The following is an 18,961-nucleotide window of genomic DNA, read 5'->3' as shown; positions in this document are numbered from 1 at the left end:
ATGAAATGAAGTGGGAGGAATGAAATGAAGTGGGAAGAATAAAATGAATTGGAGGTAATAAAATGAAGTTGGAGGTAATAAAATGAAGTGGGAGGAACGAAATGAAGTGGGAAGAATAAAATGAAGTGGGAGTACTAAAATGAAGTGGGAGGAATGAAATGAAGTGGGAAGAATAAAATGAATTGGAAGAATAAAATGAATTGGGGAATAAAATGAAGTGGGAGGAGTGAAATGAAGTGGGAGGAACGAAATGAAGTGGGAAGAATAACATGAATTGGAAGCAATAAAATGAAGTGGGAGGAACAAAATGAAGTGGGAAGAATAAATGAATTGGAAGTAATAAAATGAAGTGGGAGGAATGAAATGAAGTGGGAGGAACGAAATGAAGTGTGAAGAATAAAATGAACTGGAAGTAATAAAATGAAGTGGGAGGAATGAAATGAAGTGGGAGGAATGAAATGAAGTGGGAAGAATAAAATGAAGTGGGAGGAACGAAATGAAGCGGAAAGAATAAAATTAACTGAAAGTAATAAAATGAAGTGGGAGGAATGAAATGAAGTGGGAAGAATAAAATGAACTGGAAGTAATAAAATGAAGTGGGAGGAATGAAATGAAGTGGGAGGAACGAAGTGAAGTGGGAAGAATACAATGAAATAGAAGTAATAAAATGAAGTGGGAGGAATGAAATGAAGTGGGAGGAACGAAATGAAGTGGGAAGAATACAATGAATTGGAAGTAATAAAATGAAGTGGGAGGAATAAAATTAACTGGAAGAACGAAATAAAAGAATAAAATGAATTGGGTAATAAAATGAAGTGAAATGAAATGAAGTGGGAGGAGAACTGAAGAAGAATAAAATGAATTGGGGTAATAAAATGAAGTGGGAGGAACGAAATGAAGTGGGAAGAATAAAATGAAGTGGGGAATGAAATGAAGTGGGAGAATGAAATGAAGTGGGAGGAACAAAATGAAGTGGGAGGAACGAAATGAAGAGGGAAGAATAAAATTAACTGTTAGTAATAAAATGAAGTGGGAGGAATGAAATGAAGTGGGATGAATGAAATGAAGTGGGAGGAACGAAATGAAGTGGGAAGAATAAAATGAAGTGGGAGGAATAAAATGAAGTGGGAGGAACGAAATGAAGTGGGAAGAATAAAATGATTTGGAAATAATAAAATGAAGTGGGAGGAATTAAATGAAGTGGGAGGAACAAAATGAAGCGGGAAGAATAAAATTAATTGGAAGCAATAAAATGAAGTGGGAGGAATGAAATGAAGTGGGAAGAACAAAATGAATTGGAAGAATAAAATGAATTGGGAGGAATTAAATGAAGTGGGAGGAACAAAATGAAGTGGAAGAATAAAATTAAGTGGAAGGAATAAAATGAAGTGGGAGGAATGAAATGAAGTGGGAAGAACAAAATGAAGTGGGAAGAATAAAATTAATTGGAAGCAATAAAACGAAGTGGGAAGAATAAAATGAACTGGAAGTAATAAAATGAAGTGGGAGGAACAAAATGAAGTGGGAAGAATAAAATGAACTGGAAGTAATAAAATGAAGTGGGAGGAATGAAATGAAGCGGGGACGTTTCCGCTGTAGCTCCGATGACTGGAGAGGGAAAGTCACGTGGCTTTGTTCACCAAACTTGCACATGTTATGTCGCTGCAACACAGCCAGTGGCGGAACTGACCCCGTGTTGGAACTTTCCTTCCGTCACTGTGTTCCTCTCGTGCTGCCGCTTCCGAACTGTTATCTTCAGAATGACGGGAGAGGGAGAATGCTGGTCAGAAAGAGAGTCAATAAAAGGAAGAGTGGGCATAATAACAGGATAACCATACGCTGATTGTCGAGGTGAGACAACAGTTCGGTTCCAGGGAGATTTTGTTTCACTGCACTCTTCTTCAGCACAAGAGTCATGAAGAGAGAGAGAGAGAGAGAGAGAGAGAGAGAGAGAGAGAGAGAGAGAGAGAGAGAGAGAGAGAGAGAGAGAGAGAGAGAGAGCTCCCAGACGTCACGTGACAGCAACATGGGACCCACCGTGCTGGGAGAGAGAGGTGTGACGAAATGTCCACTTGTGCTTAATAGTTAACTTACAGTAGTAGCGGAGAAGTGGGCCAAAATAGCCCCCCCTCACCCGGACAAAAATAATATCAAGCTGAACATTGGTACAGAGGTCAGGGATAGTGTCCCGAACATCAGAAAATAAAAGACCCATTGATTGGAGCCTGGGAATTCTGGTTTTTTGGGGGTCGAGGGGTATATACATGGACGAGAAGTCAAAATTCTGAGATGGCCAAATCATTAAAGCTTATACATCATTGGATGAGCGATTGTATTCCAGAACTGCTCAGATATGAACCTTTCCTTGAAATTGATCAGGTGAAGGAGAATTGGTATATGATATGATAATTAGAGCTTATATTTACCAATTTTTCTGTAATATACAGTAGTAGATTATTCATTCATCAAAATATTTCCAGTCAGAATAGATCATCAGAATTCTGCCAGGATATCTGTGTTATCTTCTTCCTTGTCAATGGCGCCAGATTCTTCAACTACCCACAAAAAGAAATAGAAAGGTTCGTTTTTAAACTTCGACACTTTATAATGGAGGAGACAACGCCAGTATTTCAAACAGCAAATGGCGAAAACTGTAAACTGTTTCCAACTATTTTTTCTAATTCACTGTTTATATGACTTTTCCTTCAACTCTACAATGAAGAGTTCAGAGTATCTGACCAACAGAATCTTGAAGAATGCAGCTCACCTGTTCATTATTATTACAAAAACATTCTCCATGACATTCACATCATGCTGACATGCATTTCAAGCCGGGCTTTTGCAGGAACACAAATTTGTACCGCATTGATTTTCTGATGAAGATTTACACTTGCACCGAATGACTGCCAACAAATTCGAATGAGCAATATCTTTATCAGTTGGTACAGGAACTGGTAGGCTCTCAGTAGTTAAGTTTACCGCGAAGCATTTTCCATGGAATGATCTGCAAATGAACTCTCTGCCCACGGTAGCACGCTGCTCGCTCTGTCGGAGGAAGCTCTCCGGGCTCTACCAAACCATCAGAAACAATCTGACGACATTTTGAGGACCCGAAACAAATCTTTGCCGTCAATTTTAACCCTCTCGAGTCCACATAGGAGTTCATTCAACTTTCGAATTATCTGTTTACTTACAATGATACTGAAGTCGTTATCTTTCACATGCCAAGATGAACGACAATTTGTACTGCAAAGTTCATGTTTTGAAAATGATCTTCACTACTGACAGGGTGCGGCTTGATATGCAACACGGCGAGTCTCATAGATGGGCACAGCCTGGTGCTGAAGTTCACAGGATTCAAGTTCTGATACAGTAGACGATAATGATCTTTACTTACCATGTGATCAATCAGAAGGAGATACCAACCTCATCTTTCTTGATGGAGACTCTGGAGTTCCACCTTATATACAGTTCTGTGAATCTCTTCACAGCAGCAAATCCCACTTCTTCTTCACTGGCCCAGTAATCAGACGTTGTGTCAGGGGCACATTGGACGACTGTTGACTTTTTCGCAAGTTTCAAAAAGCTTGGCTTTTCTTCGCCCAAGATCGCTGAGGTGGAGTCGCAGCCAGACCTTGCAAGAAGAAGCAGTGGATGCTGTTGTTTCAAGTCAAGTCACTTGGTGAACAGATTCTTTTGTGATCATCCAGCATTTCTTGTCACGCTCTTGGAGAAAGAAACTTCTGAGAGGATTCATCCAGTGATATAACAACAACATTATGTATCATCTGATACAACAATTGTTGTACTTTGCAACTTCCAAAGCTGTGTATAGCCACAATTTGTGCCATTTGTCCTTCTCCTCTCAGAAAATCCGACAATGGTGAAATGAGCTGGCTCCTGTTCTGCTGATTTGACAGGAAACGTTCCTTTGAAAGTAACGCTTGATTTTCTGGTCTTCTCACTGCATTTTGGGAGGACCCTTTGGCCCTTGTTCTTCTAGTGTGTTCGTTAGACTTGACCGATAAACAAGCCTCGTTATATCATCAAAGACAATGTACGAGTTACCATGTTTCTTCCTGACACAGTGCATATGTCATATGCTTCTGCAGTCTTCATAGATCGAGTTCGATTCAGTGTGACTAAATCACTTTCAGTTATTGACTTGTATGGTCTAAAGCTAACCGTTCTCATTCCTGCATGCGCACATTCCGTCACTTTCCCTGAGCCATTTGTATTTTACTTCTCCCCCCCCCACCCCAACAAAAGGAGTTCCCAACCCCCAATCAACGGGGCTTTTTTTTTTTCTGTCATTCCTGACGCCATCCCCGACCTCTGTGCCAATTTTCAGCTTTATATGACTTTTGTCCCGTGATTCGCTAGGAATTAGCATCTCTCTCTCTCTCTCTCTCTCTCTCTCTCTCTCTCTCTCTCTCTCTCTCAGGGAGTGTCATCATGACTCAGGGGGACTTCGTCACTGTACATGACTGGAACAGGACCGAGGAAGAACATCTCCGCTGTCAGACGTAGCAGCTGCACTGTGACCCCCCCGTTGCACAAAAAGGGAAGGTCTGACATTGATCGGTATCCACGTCAACTCTCTCGTTCACTCCTGAAGAAGAAGAAGAAGAAGAAGAAGCACTCAGCATAATATGAAGCACCAGCGTTCACGACGCCCCCAAAACGAAGTAAGTTCCACGGGAAGTGCTGTACGACATTTTGGCTGTCATTCATCACCCACTGCTACAGCACAGCTTGCATGCACGATTGCATGATCAGTTTGTCATTAGTTTTTCAAGGGAAAACTTCTGCTTCTTTCAACTGCGTCTGAAGAAGAAGAAGAAGAAGAAGAAGAAGAAGAAGAAGAAGAAGAAGAAGAAGAAGAAGAAGAAGAAGAAGAAGAAGAAGCAGCAGCAGTTCGTATCGCCGTTGAATCGGAGAGAAGGGAAATGGCTGCCTCCAGCACCTACCAAGTAAGTCTATTTTCTCTCTTCTTTTCTCTTCTCCTCCCCCCCCTCCTCCTCCTCACCCCAGAGGAGGAGGAGGAGGAGGAGCTGAAATTGTGACCTCTTTCATAATGTCACTGTCAGGCCAACATCGGCATCAACCCTCTGTTTCTGTTTAGGCGCAAAATGACAAACATTTTGGTTGGGCCTGACAGCCAACGTATGTTCTCGGGGTGGCTGAGGGAGTGGGGAAGATGCGGGAGGAGGGGGGAGGACTGGTGGGGAGGGGATTGGGGAGGAGATGGGGGGGGGCTTCCGTTGGGCGTTGTCATCGTGTGCCAGATTGCTGCCTTTTCTCCTTCTTCTCTTTATTGAAATAACACCTGCTCAGACGTTCCATATCACCGCTTATGAGAGAGAGAGAGAGAGAGAGAGAGAGAGAGAGAGAGAGAGAGAGAGAGAGAGAGAGAGAGAGTATTCTCAAGGTCACGGGATGACGGACGACAGCGATCAGCGACTCCAGACGGATTTGTGCTCTTTTTTCCTTCCGCCATAAAATCGCTTCAGGTTCATTTGTGAATGACAGGAGGAGGAGGAGAAGGAGGAGGAGGAGGAGGAGGAGGAGGAGAAGAAGAGTCTGACGAAGAACAAGGTGCTCTTATTTAGGAGTTTCAAGATGGCCAGCTGTGACGATACCAGTGAGGGTGATGATGATGTCATGCAAACAGGCGGGAGGAGGAGAGATATGTGTCATTCTCTCTCTCTCTCTCTCTCTCTCCCAGAATTCGGCTAGTAACAGCACTGCAGGACTCAGTGAACATAGGGGAAACGAATAAAATAAAGGAGAGAGAAAAACTCCCTCAGAGTGGCGCAGTTCAGTGCACACTCTATTCAGAACAAAGCGGATCTCTCCAAAGCATTGACAGCAAGTGAAGAACTGGACACAACTGGCATCACAGCAACATGATGGAGACAAGAGGCAACGAGAGACTTTGTGGGAGAGCCCCAAATGGCGGGATATAAATTGTTCCAAAAAGATAAGACCCAATTAAAAAAATGGGGGCGTTATGTTGTTATGTCCAGGACCACCTCAGTCCAACCGGGTGTAAAATTGCAACCTCTCAAGAAGTAACTGGCATCAATATAAGCAGTTTTAGGGAAGAAGCTGACTCTAATACCAGTGTACAGACCCCCCAACCAACCACAAATGCCCTGAACCAGCTATTAATATGAAGGGGCAGAACCGCGTGACAAAGTAATATTTACAGAAGACAACGTTAACAACAAAATAGAAAAACTAAACAAGTTTGAACCTCCTGGCCCGGATGCAATTCATCCAAGAGAAGTCAGAGAGTTGAAAGAGGAGATAGTTCCTCACCTATATGAACTCTACAGAAAAACCGCAGAACAACGAGGGCACCAAAAGGATGGAAATTAAGTAATGTACCCCCAGGTTACAAAAAATGGTCCAAGAGAAGAGCCAGGCAATTCAAGGCCAATGCCTAATGTCAGCCCCTTGTAAGATTTTTGAGTCCAAAATTGCAGATCAAATTGTGGATCACATTGATAGAAACAACCTGTTGTTAAACAGCCAACACAGTTTCAGACAAAACAGATTAAAAGAAGAAACCTCTCAACGGAACTGAATAATGAATAGCTTTCATTAATCGGACAAACGGAACTGAATAATGAATAGCTTTCATTAATCGGACAGACGGCCTCGTTCCTCTCTCTCTCTCTCTCTCTCTCTCTCTCTCTCTCTCTCTCTCTCTCTCTCTCTCTCTCTCTCTCTCTCTCTCTCTCATGCACCCATGACTCACTTGGGAAGAACACGAGTGCAATAAGCGTAGGTGTCACGATGAGTGTGGAAAGTCCCAGAAATGCAGGAGGATGGATCAGGTGGCCAAGAAGAATGTGAGAGAGAGAGAGAGAGAGAGAGAGAGAGAGAGAGAGAGAGAGAGAGAGAGAGAGAGAGAGAAAGAATGATAAAAGGGGGAGAGAAGGTGAACGAGGACTTTGGGGAGAACAAGAAGTGTTTCAACAAGGAAGTCAGTGCAGAGAGAAAGGTGAGAGAGCAAATGGAGTCATCACAAAAGAGGCAAGAGACAAATGCTGTCTGAAGGGAAAGAAGTCCTGGGCTGATGGAGTGATCATTCTGAAGCTCTGTTGTTTGAGGGGGACAGAAGAGGGGCAGAGTTCAATGAGACAAGAGTGTGAGGGGTTGAGGTCATTTGGAGAATGCTTGTGGAAGTGGCTGTTGAGGATGTACGGAGGAACATCAAGAGGCTGAGGAATGGAAAGGCACCAGCAGCTCATGGAATTACAAATGAGACGGTGTGTCAGAGTGGTGAAAGAGTAATTTGGTAGCTGACCATGATGTATAAGGTATGTCTGGAGAAGGGAAAGGTCCAAGAAGAATGCTGCAGTACTGTGGTGTGATTCTTACAACGAAAGCCTGTGCTGGCACAAAACTACATGGAAAGAGAGAGGGGGTCCAAATTTTCGTGTGAAGAAAGATGACGAAAATATTAGGGAGAACAAAGGAATAAGTTTGGGATGTGTGATACGGTGGACTGGTAGGTCTTTCGATGCTCTGTGGAAGGAGGAGGTGTGTCTCCTTCCCTTCAAAGGTGGAAGGAGGAGGTGTGTCTCCTTCCCTTCAAAGGAACACTAACTGAAAAAGTACTGGTAGGAAAAAGTGAGTAGGACAGGACGAGATCTAGAAGACAGATAAGCACTTAGTCACTCAGTAGAAGATTTTCCCTTGATTCGAATCCTGCCACTGAAGAGAACACAGAGGAAGGGAAGGAACATGAAGGAAGCATTGAATACAGGGGCTTTTATCTCAGAAGGGACAGATACGGACAATATATTAATTTAATCACTGGGATGAAGAAGAAATAATATAATCATGACTGAACCCAAGTACTGAATTCAGCTGAGTACTGCAGACAAACCCAAGACCTCTCTCTCTGATACCAAAATCACCACCAGTTCCTGAAGCCCAAAATACCATCCTGAATCAGTTGCAAAAGTGTGAGAACTGATTTAAGGGACATCAGTATTTTAGATACTGGGAAATGCACTATTTCCTGTCATGGAGTTAGTTAAGTCGTCTTTTTGAAAACAAAATATAGGTTTTCTTTTGTAGTTCTGATGTGATTTTGACGAATTTGACCTTCACTTCAGACCCAGTTGTTTCCATCAGTGATGAAGGACCCCAATGGGAACCATTTCTGTAGGGTCAGTTTGGGTGGCAGTTGGATAGGTGTAAAACCCCCAACCCTCTCCACCTGGGACCTGGCACCCTAGGTTAGGTTAGGTTACTGTGCGTCCCTGTGTTTCACAATGGTTTCCCACTGTGGTCGCTTGTGATAGTTCGATGTAAAGGTGTTGCAATGTCATGGATTAATCAGACGTTTTGTCAGAAATGGTGACGTCAAATTCCTCAAAATCACATCAGGAATAAAAATGGGTACAAACAAATTGTCTAATTTCTCAGAGGCAGATTTAGCTATAAGAAATGTGACCATTCTGAAGGGCAAATGAATGAAGTCCTCTGAAAAACTCAAAATGCTCATTAGTGAATTATTGGGATTCCAAAAGATTTCGATTTTATTCTTCTGTCGTCGTTTCCATCACTGGAAATGCTGTACTTTGGATAACACTAGGTTAGGGTAAGCAGTTTCAGATCCTGTGGGTCAGACCTTTGAGTGCTTGATACCAGGGATAGCTGTAGGGGCATTATTTTTTTAGCAAGAAAGATAATGTTTTGGAAAATCAAACTTGTGTCTGAAGGGGTTACTGATTTTTATTTTATTTTATTTTTTTTTTTTTGTCCTTTCCAGACATCCAATCCCCTGGAGTGTAAGATTTGCTATAATGTGTTCAGTGAAGACCACTGCCCGAGGATCCTCCCTTGTTCCCACTCGTTCTGTGGCCCTTGCATCGATGGGCTCACCTCGACCCAAAAGCAAGCCTGCCCCTTGTGCAGGCTTACATTCACAGCCAATTCAGCTGAAGACCTCACGATTAACAGAGACCTCCTTGACGCTGCAAAGCAACTTCCATCCAAGAATGAAGGATCTAAAATTACATCCACAAGACCAAAGAGACCCTTTCTGAAGACCATTCAGGATTTCAGGGAGTGTGTTATTGGAAAAGGCATAGCTGTTTGCGAGGAAACAGAAGTTGAAGTTAATGACCGCATTGAAAGCAACAAAAAGATGAGCGGAGTACTGGAAGGATTTATGCAAGCGCTGGTAGGCAAGATGCTTTCCTGTCGAGAAACTATTGCCCGAGATAACAAATTGCTGATGGACAAGTTGGACATTCTGAAAGGAAAGGGACGACAAATGAAAGACTCAGAAGACAAGCTGGAAGCAGCAACTGACTTTGCTTCTGCTGCAAGTCCCATGGACGAGGCCGAGAAGGTTCTTCAGGAAGTTGATGAGACAGCCAATGAAATTAAGCAACTTCTTCAGGAGAATAAAGGCAACATGAAGCAGGTGAGTTTGCTCTCTCTCTCTCTCTCTCTCTCTCTCTCTCTCTCTCTCTCTCTCTCTCTCTCTCTCTCTCTCTCTCTCTCTCTAGAAAAGTCTGTCCTTATCAATTAATTTAAAATAAAAGTTCTGTTTGATTTAAAAAGCTTTTCGATTCAAGGGATGCTTCTGGCCTCATGATATTTATGATTTCAGCCATTTTGAGAGTCCCATTAATCAGAGTAATCTCTGTAATCTCTTTGTCCAAATTGCAAGATACTCTTCATAATACGTCTTCTTGGATTTGTCTTCCAGGACACTCTCGAGGTGAAAACCAATCTGGAAAATGCGTTGAAAGTCGTAGAAAGAATGACTGAGGAAGAACAGCAAGAACGAGAGGAAGAACGAGAGGAAGAACGAGAGGAAGGAGAGCCAGAACCAGAAGGGGAGAGAGACACTGTCGTGAAGATTACGGTAAGTTCAAGGATCTTTTCTTTATGGTGTTGGGGAGTGATTCATCAGCAAGTTCCTTCCTCTTATTCAAATATGATTCCTGATTTGGCAGAAACCTGGACAAGTGAGGTGCTTCAGCCCTTTGAGTAAGTGAACTTCGAACCCTCTCAAGTTCTGTGACCCTTTCAGAGAACTGGCAGAGTATTGGCTTCTCCTGTGGCCCCAAGATTCATGGTCAGGACACAGATAGGTTCCCTTCGTCCCATTATTTGTTGCAGAAACGCACGGGTGCTCTCAGTGGCCCTGGTTCGTCATCAGATGGTGGGGGGGGAAGGGGGACTTATCTTCTTCTGTGGGGTGTCCTGGGGGGTCATGCTGATGCATAGAATAGGTTGCCTTGGTTTTCAAAAACATGTGGTTTTTATTTTAAAATATCAGAATGAACAAAATGTACGCCCTTTCAGACAATTAACTTTAAATCAAACTGAAATATCTTTCCAGTTAAACAAAATACCTTCTAACTTTAACTGGCTATGAGATTTTCAATCTGTGAACCTTTCCTCAGGTAACTGACCTCCGAATTCTTCACGTTTGCTTGAGAAGGGATGCCCCAAAAGAGGTCTTCGCCGTGACGAGCTACGAAGGGACTCTGAGGGTGGCTCCAGTCAAGATGGTGTCCAACGACCAAGCCTCTTTCACTCATGTTCAGGAGGGCGTTCTCCCACCAAGATGCTTTGTCATAGAGGTAAGCTTATTCCTGTGAGGATATGAGTAGGATTCCTTTCTGTCTCTCACAATCCTTTAGGAATCATTGTCCAAGTTCACTGATGTGCATGGATTATGTGGTGCAGAGGGTAAGGGAGGAATAACAACAGCTGATTTGTTTCAAGAGAGAGAGAGAGAGAGAGAGAGAGAGAGAGAGAGAGAGAGAGAGAGAGAGAGAGAGAGAATGATGTTGGTGCACAACTGTGATAAAAAATTGTTCTTGAAAAGATTGTGAGGAATAACTCATGTCTACAGATGATGCAGTACCGATGATGAGGGACAGTGAAGAGAAACTGCAGGAACTGATGAGAGAATCTAGAAGTGTTTGAAAGTTGAGAGTAGATGGATGTTGGGATAGTATCAAGGTACTGTTGAGCCAACTCTCCTTTATGGAAGTGAAGTGTTAATGCTGAATATGAATGAAAGAGAAGGAAGGAAGCTGTAGAGCTGAATTGTCTGAGTAGTATGGATGGATCACTGTGTTCTGAGATGGTTCAGTCATGTGGAGAGAATGGAGGAGGATGACGGGCTTTGTGAAAAGAGTGGTGAAGAAGAAGAAGAAGAAACTCAAGACAGATGAGAGTTAAGTGGTGCAGTGTTTGTAAGGGTTTAGTTGCATTACTGATGAGCCTTTGGTGTAGGAGGAGGAGGATGACAAAGAGCTAATGATAATAATATTGTGGAAGTTTCCTGCTCAGGGGTTTCATCCACAACAGACTTTTTTTTTTTTTTTTTACTTTATTTCTTTGTTATTTGACTTTTATTTATTATTATTATTATTATCCTCCTTTCCCTTGACAGCTCGAGCCCTTGATGCAATGGCCTCCTCTTCCTCCTCCTTCTTCCCCCCCAAGGGCATTCCTGGATCTGGTGTATGAATCCACCCCCCTGGGGAGGGTCATCATCAGGATCAAAGAGAATGGCCTCCTGGGTCTCAACTTCCTGCACATGTGTGCGGGGGGGATGGGGCCCTCTTATGCCCACTCTCACCTCTCATGTGTGAATAATTATATTTCTGGAGCTCAAAGTGTCTCCATGGGACATTATTTGTCCCACGGAGGAGGAGGAGGAGGAGGAGGCGGCGGCGGCACATCAACTTGCGCAGTGTTGGCATCGAAGGAGGATTGGGAGAGGGAGAGGAAGAGATTGTTCTGTACATCAACAGTGAAGGCAGGAGAAGTGAGGGGAAACATCTCATATGAACACGCTTCAGTGTTCTGGATCTCCACCAGAGATCATCCCAGTTGTCTATCTGGATATAGCTTCGGGATGGTGGAGGACGGACTCGATGTCCTCCACACCACCATCCTGAAGCATCCAGGTCGAGACATCAAAAGGGTGAGGGTGGGGGAGTGCGGCCTCATCCTGTGAGCGTCTCCCCTCCAGACGAAGTAGTCAGTTTCCACTCTGGTTTCAACTCTGAGAATCTTTCTCTAATAAAGATGTTGTGATTCACTTCAGTGTTTCATTTGTCTCCCTTTACTATTATTATTATTATATATTATTATTATTATTATTATTATCATTTCCTTATATTTTATCATTCCTGATATTTTCTCTCTCTCTCTCTCTCTCTCTCTCTCTCTGTGTGCTTTGAGTCTCCTCTGAAGGACTGTTTACACTGATGCTTTATCCCAAAATACAAACTACTGTCTTACAAGAACAACTGTTGGAGGAGCTGAACAGCCCTCCCAAAGAAAGAATGGTTTTATCAAAGTTAAAAACAGACCAGACACTAAAAGTCATTATTTCCTTGACCTTGACCTTTTTCTCTGGTCACCACCCATCACACAGCAGACTGACACTGGCGCTACTCATTCACATGTGGGCGGAGTGGTGGGCGGCAGGCAGGGAGTGATGGTTCCTGGGCCTAGCAAAGTGAGCCATGTGCAGCAGCACCACTCAGCCATTGCTTCTTCTTCTTCTACAATAACATGAGAGGAGAACCATTCATCAGAGAGAGAGAGAGAGAGAGAGAGAGAGAGAGAGAGAGAGAGAGAGAACCAAATGCTGTCTCTGAATGGTCCACATTCTGGGGCCATATTGGGGACTGGAATTAGATTCTGGAATGCGAATCTTTGGATTCCCAGACGGCTGTGACATGAAGCTGAGCAGCTGGAGTGTCTGGAATGACGCCGGACACAAAGATGTCTGGAATTGAAGTCACCTTCAGGGCAAAAACGGCCATACTTAATTTTACATTTACTGGTATATATTTTCAGCCTGTTTAACGCTAATTAGTCTCATAAATCGATCCAAATCGGTAAAATAGTCTGAATTACGTAAATATCGTGAATTATCGAACTGAACCATGGCTCGAATTAGGCTCAGAGCTTGAAGCCTCGGGAAAGGAAAACGGCCATATTTAATGAATTTTACGTTAATTTACTCATATTTTCAAACTAATTATATGATGATAATAAAATCATTATTATCAGATAGATCTACAGCTCTTTATTTCTCTAATTATCTCGGTTTCAGTGAAGCTAAAACTGGGCCCCCCCCCCTTGGGGGAGTCCGTATGCTAGGCCTAGGGATAATCTTTAGATTCCAGATCTTTTCTGTTTTTGTGAGTGTTTCATTTATTAGTCGCTCTTGAGGTCTACTCGGAGCACTAGACCACTACGGAAGGCAGCCACAGAAACACCACGGATTTGTTCTCCCTGGAAAGGCATTTCAAAAGTGCCACAACAAGGGGAGGAGGTACATAGAAAGACCACCAAACATAGTGATGTTAGCAACCTAGCCACCCTCATGGGCGCCGGTCCCAAGCCCGGATAAATAGGGAGGGTTGGTGTCAGGAAGGGCATCCGGCCGTAAAAATCGGTGCCACAACCTGGAATGAGCCGAAACATGGAAAGAGGTCACGCTAGGGCGTCCTCCGTAAACCGACGCACAGAGACACCGCCCGAACTCTGTGAGAAGGCGAGGGCTGCTGCATCAGGAGCGGGTGCAGCTAAAGAAGCGAGCTCACACTGGACTTAGAGTATGTCAGCTTGATGTTGGAAGCAGATGTTTTGTGTGCGCAAGAAACGCGACGGAAAGGAAAGAAAGCTAAAGAATTGGGTGATGGATATAGGCTGTACTGTAGTGGAGCAAATAAACAAGGCAGAAATGAAGTTGGCATAGTGCTGTCTGGTGAACTGGAGAATACAGTGACAGGAGTGCAAAGAAAGAACGACCGTATCGTCAGACTGAAGACGTGTTACGGAGGAGAGATTCTGAACATTACAAGTGCAGGCGCACCACAAGTTGGTTGCACAGAAGAGAAGGGAAGTTTCTGGCGAGACATGGATGGAGTAATGCAAGAAGTGGAAGAACACGAGAGGGCGACAGTGGGGGCGGATTGGAATGGCCGTGTCGGATGTGAAAATGAGGCGACTGGTCGGGTGCATGGGGGCCGCGGAAGTGGGGAGCGCAACCCAGGAGGAGAGTGTAGTGGACTTTGCTGTGGCACTCGACATTGCAATAGTAAACGCATTCTTAAAGAGGAAACGGGAACACCAAATAGGAGTGGGGAAGGCGCTCTTCACACTAATCCCTACGAATGGAATGGAGCATAGAATTCGGGCCAAAAAGGCCAAGCGCTAGGCCCTACGAGGTCATTCAGCGTTGAAATGGAAACAGGAACGAAAAGGTTTGAAAGGCACAACAGGAGGAAAGCCTTTGGCCGTTGCACTGCAAAACAACTGTCAGGAGAAAGCTGAGGAAAGTAAGTAAGATGGAAGAACGAGAATACGAATGGAGGTACAATAAAAGGAATGAAAGGTATAAGCTGTATGCAATTCATGAGGCTCCATCTCGAATCAAGCCTTTGCAGGTGAAACAATAAACGCAATAACAGCTTCATCATCCAAATACATACATATATAAACAAGTATATATGCACAGAAGTTCTTTCGGCACAGTTGAGTTTTCTGCACAGCATGTAACGCTGCATGAAACTCTCAGCCGTGGCCCATGGAACTTTCTGCCACAGTCAGGTGGTGGCCTGTGTTGTGCCTGGCACCTATAGCGTTGCCAGATGCACAATCATGGCTAAATTTAACCTTAGAAAAAAAAACTACCGAGGCTAGAGGGCTGCAATTTGGTATGTTTAACAAGATGACGTTTTTATGATAAGGTTTTATATATACTTGCCCGGTAATTACTTAGCTATAGTTTCTACTTGCACGGCAGCTTAAGTTTTGAAATTCGCAGTAGCGACTCTCTTGTTCCGTGTAGGTGACTAGCCCCACCCACTTTCAGGGGTGAGAGAGGAACAACTCGGCCGAGACACTCAAATTGTTTCTGCATAAATGTCCATGCGCGGGGAGGAGGGCGGGCTCCATCCATAATTACTGGGTATGATATATAAAATTATTTCATAATAAAATCATCTTTTTAATTTAAGTAACTTACCCAGTAAATACTTAGCTGAACCCACATTGAAGGTGAAGGGGATTCATGGACATCTAGTAACCCAAAACATTAAATGGTTAATGACTTTGAGACTAGAAAGTAGGCTAGTATTAGTAACATAATTTTTGTTGTTCCTTCCCTGGTGAGAGAACTGCTGCAGGTGGATACTGCTGCAGGTGGATACTGCTGCAGGTGGATACTGCCGCTGGTTGGCGCTCATCTCGACCTTGTAGCGGTTGTGGCGGTATAACCAGGATCGCCTCTACTAAAGTGGGAACTTCACGGTGGAAGAGTAGCCCGAACACTGACGAGTATTAATAGGAGTTTTGCGGCAAGGAAGTACCCCGAAGACCGACAAAGCAACAATAATGCCCCTGCCCAGGGCACAGTACCAAAAAACAATAAAAGACCAGAAAAACTCTGTCCCCTACACCACATAAAAAACAATGCAACCACAACCCACCTTTTTCTAAAAAAAATGGTGGGCACTCCAGGTACATAGTGCCCTCCAGGCTTCCCTTAAAAAAAACTCACACTACAATTCAAGGCGAAGACACAGGATGGAAGGATAGCATCCTATGCTTCCTCATCCAAGGCTTTGCCAGCCACAGACAAAGGACCTAATGTACTGCAGTTCTCATAGACCGTTTCAACGTCCCGCAAATAATGCATCGCGAACACTGACTTGCACTTCTAACATCATGAGCTCTTTTAGAACAGGCAACACTTCTTTCCCCAATCTGGGAATGCGCCTCTAAAATAAGGTCCCTTAAGAAGAACGAGGGGCGTTCCTCAAAAGTGGCCTACTAAGGGATTCAGAGCTGATGAAACACGGCTTTTTGGCAACACCTTTTTATCAAAGCATCGGATAACGGTGAAAGTTGGCAAGTGTATATTTTATAACCCTACCTCATTTTTGCAAGCATTATTTACTACCCAAGTTCAATAGCTCTGGTACTTATCAGAGTAAAAGGAAGTTTCCTAAGCCAGAGCCATCAAAATCGCAACTAAGGGTTTTGAACCCAATAGTGACGTTAACTACGATGTCATGAGGCTCCACCCACAGTGAAGACAGTTTACATGTGGGGAAAACTGCCCACTTGCCGATGACATAATTCACTATCCTAGGCTTCAGCGATATCAATGATGGCGAGCAGGATTTGTCGTCGTTCCCATGATTACATTATCGTTCTCGATCATTTTATTATTGTTATTATTATTATTATTATTCTGTGGAGTTTTCATCGCAACATCCACAGCAGTTGTTAGGACTAAGCTGTTGGCTTGGAATTCTTCCGTTTTCTTGATATTTGTATTGTTTCTACTTTACAAATAATTCAGTTTTTAAAATTGATTGCATCCTAATAAAAGTTCACTGTAATTTGTTTAACGCAGTCTGCTATGGGGATCGTTTTCTTTGAGATAAGCAGATTGCCCCGTGACTTTGTATCGCAGTGTAAGCGTGCTTCAGAAGTACACACACACGAAGGAGCTGGTTGTGTTTTTCTGACCCTCGGTAATTTTTACCGGGGTAACTTCCACTAAATGAACATAAGGTTATCAAACCTAATATCAATGTATGTAATTCATCCACATAATGAACCACTCTACAGCTCATCTGTTAGATCTACAGCTATTCAGGACGGAATGCAAAAAGACAATCGGTTTTGTTTTACGTCAGGTTTTGACACTACAGCCTTCTATTTGCTGCGGCAAGAGATGAATGTTGCCAAGTAACTGTTACCCACTACAGAAATAATTAACTATTCACGCAACAGTAAATCTTGTCAGGATCTTCTTGCTTGTATGCAAAGTGGCAAGCCATAGCACATGTGCAGTCTTGCAACCACGGGGACAATTCCATATCTTGCTGGCCATTATCGAATTTGTTGAAGCCTACACTATAAGTATATCCATTCTCACTGCCTGGCTACCTGGTGGATGGGCAGAACCTCACGACGTCATATGTCCACGTCACGAATGGTTTTAGGATCCTTGTCTGTGATTTTCTCGGTTCCAGCATCAGCGACTTCATTTTACTCTATAAGTATCAAAACTATTGAACTTGGGTACTAAATAGACACTTGCTAACTTTCACCTTTATCCGATGCTTTGATAAAAAGGTGTTGCCGAAAAACTGTTTCATCAACTCGGAATCCCTTAGCAGATGGATTTCTTACTGAACACCACAAATGACTTGACGGTCCTCTGATATTTTCAGTCCTTTGGAGATGACATCTGAGAGCTCTCACAGGGCAAAGAGTTCTTTCTTCTCCTTCTGAGCCTATCAAGTCCGCCAAACTCTTAATGGTAAAAGAACGAGGCCATGGTTGTGATGGATTCTCGTTCTCAGCCATAAAACCCAGGGTGAGAGATCTGCATCCCCCTGGGAGAATCCCATTCTTCTGTCCATCAAGTGTAGCTCACTCTCTCTCTTTACTGTAGCTAATCCTACAAGAAAAATAGTCTTCCTGGAAAGATCTCTCAGTGTAAGCATTGACCTATACCCTTTTTATAGTCAAAGTAGATAAACCTCTGTTGGCTCTAAAATAGCGAAGAAAATTTATTTGTTCTATAGAAGGCAACACTATGTCTTCTGCACCAGAGTCTAAAGCTGTCCACTTTGCTTGGCAGACTCTGCTGGAGGATTTGCGGCTACATTTAGCGATAGCTTCCGCCACGCTTCTTGAGAATCCTTTCGATCTGACCAATTTGATGAGTCGAAATCCTGTCAGGGCCAGAGTGGATGGATCTAGATGAAACCTCTGGCAAGGGATTTCCTGAGCGGACTTGGAATCAATGGAAGGAGCCTTGGAAAGTCTGCAAGGAGATCTAGAAGTTCTGTCAACCATTCTTTCTGAGGCCCAAATGGAGCTATTAGGGTCATTCGTATGTTTTGATGAATCTGAAATTTGTTCAAGACTTCCCTTATCATCCCAAACTGAGGGAATGCGCAGAGGTCCAGATTGGACCAATCCTGAATCATGGCATCCGTTGCCCACACAAGCGGATCTGGAAACAGGGCGCAAAACAGAGGAAGACAATGGTTCCTGGATGTTGCAAATTAATCCAGGGTTGGTTCCCCAACAGTTTCCATAGGTCGGCACAAACCCAACGGTCCAGGGACCACCCCATCGGTAGGATCTGATTCAAACGGCTCAGTTCGTCCGCCATGACACTGGACTTCCCCTGAATAAAGCCTGTTACTAACTTGATTTTGTCTGATCTGCCCACAGAAGCAGAGCCTTTGCTGTCTCACAAAGAGAGAACGAATGAGTCCCCCTTTGAAGTCTGATGTAGGCTAATGCCGTGGTATTGTCTGCATGGACCGTAACTGTCTTCCTGCAGACTACCCCAGAGAAATGCTGCACACCCAACTGAATTGCTTTTAGTTCCTTTAGACTGATGTGCAACCCTCACTCTTCTTGGTACCATATCCTGGAAACTTCTTTGCTTCCTAGGAGCGCTCCCCAGCCGAGATCCGACACGTCAGAGAAGTAACTGAGGTAGGGGCTCACTGTCCGAAGAGACTTTCCTTCCATCAACCTTTCTGTGGAGTTCCTCCGACGCAGGTCCTCCTTGACCTCTTGCGTTATCATAAAATTCCACAAGTCTTGATGAATTTTCTGATTCCTGTTGGCCCTTAGGAAAAGTTGCAGGGCTCTCAAGTGCAACCTCCCTAACTTTACAAACAGGTCCATGGAAGCCAGAGTGCCCAGCACACTCATCCACTGTGTGGCTGAGCACAACTGGAGGGAAAGAAAAGGTCGACTTTCCGTAAACAGTCCTGTACTCTTTTGGGGGAGGGAAAAGCCCGAAAAATTTGAGCATCGATCGTCATCCCCAAATAGAGAATTCTCTGAGATGGGATCAGCTGGGATTTCCATAGGTTCAACAGTAAACCCAGATCTTGAG

At 43.7% G+C, this 18,961-nt stretch overlaps 1 protein-coding gene and 1 long non-coding RNA gene across 3 annotated transcripts in view; one reads left to right on the top strand and one right to left on the bottom strand.

Annotated features, from left to right (window-relative positions):
• The window catches only part of LOC136835320 (uncharacterized), a 124,336-nt gene extending 112,236 nt beyond the window's left edge, over positions 1-12,100 (top strand). Inside the window, exons 1-5 of one of the 2 annotated variants that reach the window (XM_067098661.1) lie at positions 4,469-4,973; positions 8,795-9,454; positions 9,743-9,901; positions 10,446-10,625; positions 11,447-12,100. In XM_067098661.1, the coding sequence (XP_066954762.1) occupies positions 4,950-4,973; positions 8,795-9,454; positions 9,743-9,901; positions 10,446-10,625; positions 11,447-12,016 (1,593 nt within the window). In that variant the 5' untranslated portion in view covers positions 4,469-4,949 and the 3' untranslated portion in view covers positions 12,017-12,100. Of the gene's footprint in view, positions 1-4,468; positions 4,974-8,794; positions 9,455-9,742; positions 9,902-10,445; positions 10,626-11,446 lie in introns of those variants that run through there. The other variant, XM_067098662.1, reaches the window with a different exon arrangement.
• The window catches only part of LOC136835321 (uncharacterized), a 59,672-nt gene that overhangs the window by 13,493 nt on the left and 27,218 nt on the right, over positions 1-18,961 (bottom strand). The gene's annotated exons all lie outside the window — the stretch shown is intronic.

The sequence above is a fragment of the Macrobrachium rosenbergii genome, chromosome 55 (genome assembly GCF_040412425.1).
Source record: "Macrobrachium rosenbergii isolate ZJJX-2024 chromosome 55, ASM4041242v1, whole genome shotgun sequence".
NCBI lineage: Eukaryota > Metazoa > Arthropoda > Malacostraca > Decapoda > Palaemonidae > Macrobrachium > Macrobrachium rosenbergii.
Note: the sequence above shows the minus strand (reverse complement) of the source record. Positions and strands in the feature narration are given on the sequence as shown.